This window comes from Chelonoidis abingdonii, unplaced genomic scaffold, assembly GCF_003597395.2.
Source record: "Chelonoidis abingdonii isolate Lonesome George unplaced genomic scaffold, CheloAbing_2.0 scaffold0594, whole genome shotgun sequence".
In the NCBI taxonomy this organism is placed as follows: domain Eukaryota; kingdom Metazoa; phylum Chordata; order Testudines; family Testudinidae; genus Chelonoidis; species Chelonoidis abingdonii.
The window spans coordinates 11,539-15,793 of NW_027424855.1; the positions used below are offsets into that span (position 1 = coordinate 11,539).

A 4,255-nucleotide genomic window follows, 5' to 3' on the forward strand; every position below is an offset into this window, starting at 1 on the left:
AGAGCTACATATCTTTTCCCTCTAAGCTTTGGTAAATAACTGTTTGTAACAATATGAAGATTTTTTTTGTGATTTCTGCTTTCTTTTAAGATATTGTGGAATGGCCATGCAAAGAACATTATTGAAGATGCACCAGAAATTCCTATTACACACTCATAGAAAAACAGAAAAAAGCAAGAGAAAGTTCAGCATACTGTATGGCGGTGCAGTGGATCTGCGAGTGGCGTGGGGCAGTAGTTACGAGTACATACGTTGGATAAGTACATGATTATTCAGCATGTCCGAGTTCATTGACACTTGTGTATATATTCTGAGATAGACCCTGTATAATATCAATGCTCCAGTGAAATCCCGGCCGACATTACTTATCTTGATCTGACATTAAGTTCGAATGTAAAATGAAAATATAAAATAGATTGCGAATAGGGTAACGCGGCCACAAGTGTAGATTGTGTAACGTGCATAGGGTATACCAATGTTCTCGAGTCTTGGCTGTTTTCAAAAATAGAAGCCCAGATATGCCCTTGTAGGGCAGAAAAGACTAGGTAAAGGAAATTATGAGACCTTCCTGTCCAGTGGAAGAACTGTTTGCCTCAGAAGAGTGAAAAAATGGTTTATGTTTATTTTGTGTTACTGTTTCATAAACTAGACTCCAAAAAGGAGAATGTTATTTGAAATGCCTTTGTGAACATGAGTTCCTCTAGGTGGGAGGAGGGCACAACTGAGGGTGCAGTGACCTGACTCCTATGCCAGGAGAGAGCTCTGCTATGGACTGCAGACAGACTCCCAAATTAATCTCTTCTCTCAAATACAGTGTACTCCCTAAAAATTGATAATCCAAGGGTCAGTCCTTTGGAGAACTAACTAACTAGGCCATGTTGCACTTCAGCATATATTATCATTGTCCTTGATTATGCTTACATATAGTGAAAAGAAGGAGATCTTCTGAAATAGCTTTCTGCTTCTGCTCCCAGTTTATGCCAGGCATTATTAGGTAAAAGTCCACTAGCAATGCTCTCATCATCGCTATCATTTTCTTCTCCTTCTAGACGATTTAGGCCCATAAACGTTATCTATTGAAGGGGGGGAAAGATATTGCATCTAAATTTCACAAAGCAAAGGCAATGGATGCTTTTTTCTAAGATATTACATTATAACGTATACCCTACTTGAATACTGCAAGAATTGCTTACTTTTCTTCCAATTAAAGTTAAAGTGAATATATAGAAACATGAATTACTTAAAGAATCACACTGTCAATTGCTACTGAAACAAAAATTCAAATATTTAGATATTTCTTCCCAAATTTTACTACAAAGGACAAAAATCCACATTTTAAAGATTATACAGTAATTCACTAACTATAAGATGAAAGGATGATGGGTCTTGGTCCAACATCTTAGTGATTTTATCACAAAAAAAGAAACTGATATGTTCCTTCTTGGAACATAGTTTCTCTTAATTATAGTTTCTCATGTATCTACCTGCACCCCCACTGTATAATTTTTAGGCCTCAATCCTGCAATAAGCTCTACACAGGCAGCCCATTCAGCCCTATGGGATCAGACATCTACATGGGTGTAGGCATCTGCCTGAACAGAGCTTATTGCAGAACTGGGACCTGTAGCCCTGATTCTGCTAAGATTTAGACAAAGTTATGCACCAGTTTGTGAGTAGTTTCCACTGAAATCAATGGGACCTAAGGCAGTTATCAATTCTCTTTTTTAGACTGGCCAGAAGGAGGCTGTTTAAAAAGACACTCCCCCACGGCTGTCTTCAACATGACAACTTTCCTGCACTTCAGAGGACAGGAATTGAAGTGTCTTCCTGCACAGCAGCAAAGAGTGATGCTGTGTCATTGTCTATCTTACTTATATGTTCTCTAGTGGTTCAGTTGCCATTTACACATTTAGTTTTACCCATAAACTAAATATCTATGGAACTGAATACTTATGAGTGGTGCTAGAATGACAACACAAGTCCTCTATTCATTTACAAGCTTTCTTCCATTGCCCAGTGCATGTTAAACTTGTCTTTGCGTAGCTATTTCTAACAATGAGAGTACAGTTTAGCCTCTGCCTTCATACAATCCGACCTCTATGCTGCCAGCAAGTGTGGAAGTTACTGTTTCTTAACTTTACAATGCAATTAAAAGCACAATTCTGAACATATCACATTTTTGGGACAACTGAACACATTTCAGGTACTGTATAACCATCACATGCCTCTTCCCCCTTTAGACAATAATAAGCAATGGAACCGTAGTTTTCTTGCACAACAAAGCTACACCTTTTGACAAAAAGTTGCAACTCCTCATTAGGCTACTGTAACAGCTTATACTTATAAGAAGGGGAAATGGGTTTTTGCTCCAATGTCAGGGCAAACGGGCACTTTTCAGCCAGAGTATCAAGAAATAAAACATGAGATCTTCAAAAGTACCCAAAAGATTCAGATATCGAAGTTCCACTGAAAATCACAGCTTTGGTTAAAATAGGAATAAGTGAATGTAATAGGGAAAAAAAACAGCAAACATTGCTGTTTTGAAAGTATTAGAGGTATAGCTTTTCAAAACCAAAACAGCAGATTTCTTTTCTTTACAAAATACACTATTGTAAAGAACCTCATTCAATTAACTGCTGTGAAATAAGACGCTGATCCTGTAACACCTGGAGTCTAAATCTGTATAGCTACATTTCCTTTATTAAAACTAGAGATTCTAAACGTAGCCTTTAAAACAATTACTGTAGATTGAGCAGAAAGTTAGGATAAACTTCTATACTACTTGCAAAAAAGTTAAAGAACCTCACAGAAATTATCCAAAGTTTTAATGCAACACATTGTTTTTTCTGAAATCTTCAAAGCCATTTATTTTCTCCTTCTATTACATACATGGCAATCTCAAGCCACATTAACAAGTCAGCAGTTCTTAACTTACTAAATCTTCAGCAAATGCTGGCGAGTCAAATACTGTCATTTCAGAGTGTAACTCATTTGCTTTTTCCTTTCCTAGATTTGATGCCAAAACAAGGAACTGGGCATCCAGAGCAGCCTCCCTTGCCTGGGAAACTGTTTTAGAAAAAGAAAGAGTTTTATGTTATCAATATATAATTGTCTAAATGTCATAAAGTATACACTACACTAACAAAATCAGAAATAATGTGCTTTGTAAGTCAATTTCTGAAGATCAAACAATTCCTTTCATTGTACAGAGATAGCTGACTGCTCTAAAAGAAAACATTTCCCAATTCTGTAAATAGCAGTCGTTGCCAACAGGAAGCATGAAACACCGTCAAGCCATCCTTAAAGTAAAATTACATTTTCTACCTCAGTGTGTTCGCTCTCTCCAAATATAGTATACTGAATCTATTTACTTAAACAACATTAGTTTTTATGCTATTTTTTCACTCCTGTTGTGCTGCAGAGCCAAGATAGAGAAGCATGAGTAAACAGCTGTATTTTTAAACTATAAACCTAAATTTATTAAATAGGACCTTCCTGCCTGTTTTGTTTGTCGCCTTTTTTTTTTTTTTTAAGTGTAGTGAGGGACTAAAATAACTAGATTAAATTTTCAACACACCCCTGTTCAAGCAGTTCCATCTTCATTCCAATTTATTAGAGCACTGTATTTCCATGTTTTAGCATTTTCATACAGTACTTGGACCAGAATTTCATTACTAAAACATTTTTTTATTCTGAGCATCACTTCGGTAGCTTTGAGGTTCAAAGCAAAAATTTCTGAAATAGACTGTGGGATTAACCTTACCTCTACTGAACAATTTATTGGCTTCTTGTAGTGCATCTGTCAAACTATTGCTTTTTGAACTCAGCATATCCTCACGATTCTCTGGGAAAAAAAGAAAACAACAAATAAGTGAAATCTTAAATTAAACACATACACATCAAAAAAATAAACACTTATAACCTTAACCATAAGTAGCTAACAGTGCCTGACACTAAACCTCACCAAATTCATAATACTCCAAATCTGTTTATAGTATCTTTTACAGTGAGCATTTATGTAGGCCCTATCCTACAAACATTTATGACCATACTTAACTTTAAGCATGTGGGTAGTCCCGGTGAAATCAATGGGACTAGTCACGTTTACTGCTAAGCTTGTACGTATTTGCAGATCAAAACAGTAGCACTTATCGCTGCAGATAATGGGACTATTTCAATACTGTAAAATGAATGTTTCAAAAAAGAGCTCCTATTTATAGAATGAGACTCAGAGAAATGCAAAGGCTAGGATTTC

At 36.2% G+C, this 4,255-nt stretch overlaps 1 protein-coding gene across 1 annotated transcript; it reads right to left on the reverse strand.

Annotated features, from left to right (window-relative positions):
* Positions 1-921: 921 nt before the first annotated feature.
* LOC116831772 (EP300-interacting inhibitor of differentiation 3-like) lies at positions 922-3,844 on the reverse strand (the record flags this gene model as incomplete). The annotated part of the gene is made up of 3 exons (XM_075061414.1): positions 922-1,073; positions 2,936-3,066; positions 3,764-3,844. Coding segments are annotated over 3 exons (364 nt in total), but the record flags the coding sequence as incomplete, so codon positions are not given.
* Positions 3,845-4,255: the final 411 nt, after the last annotated feature.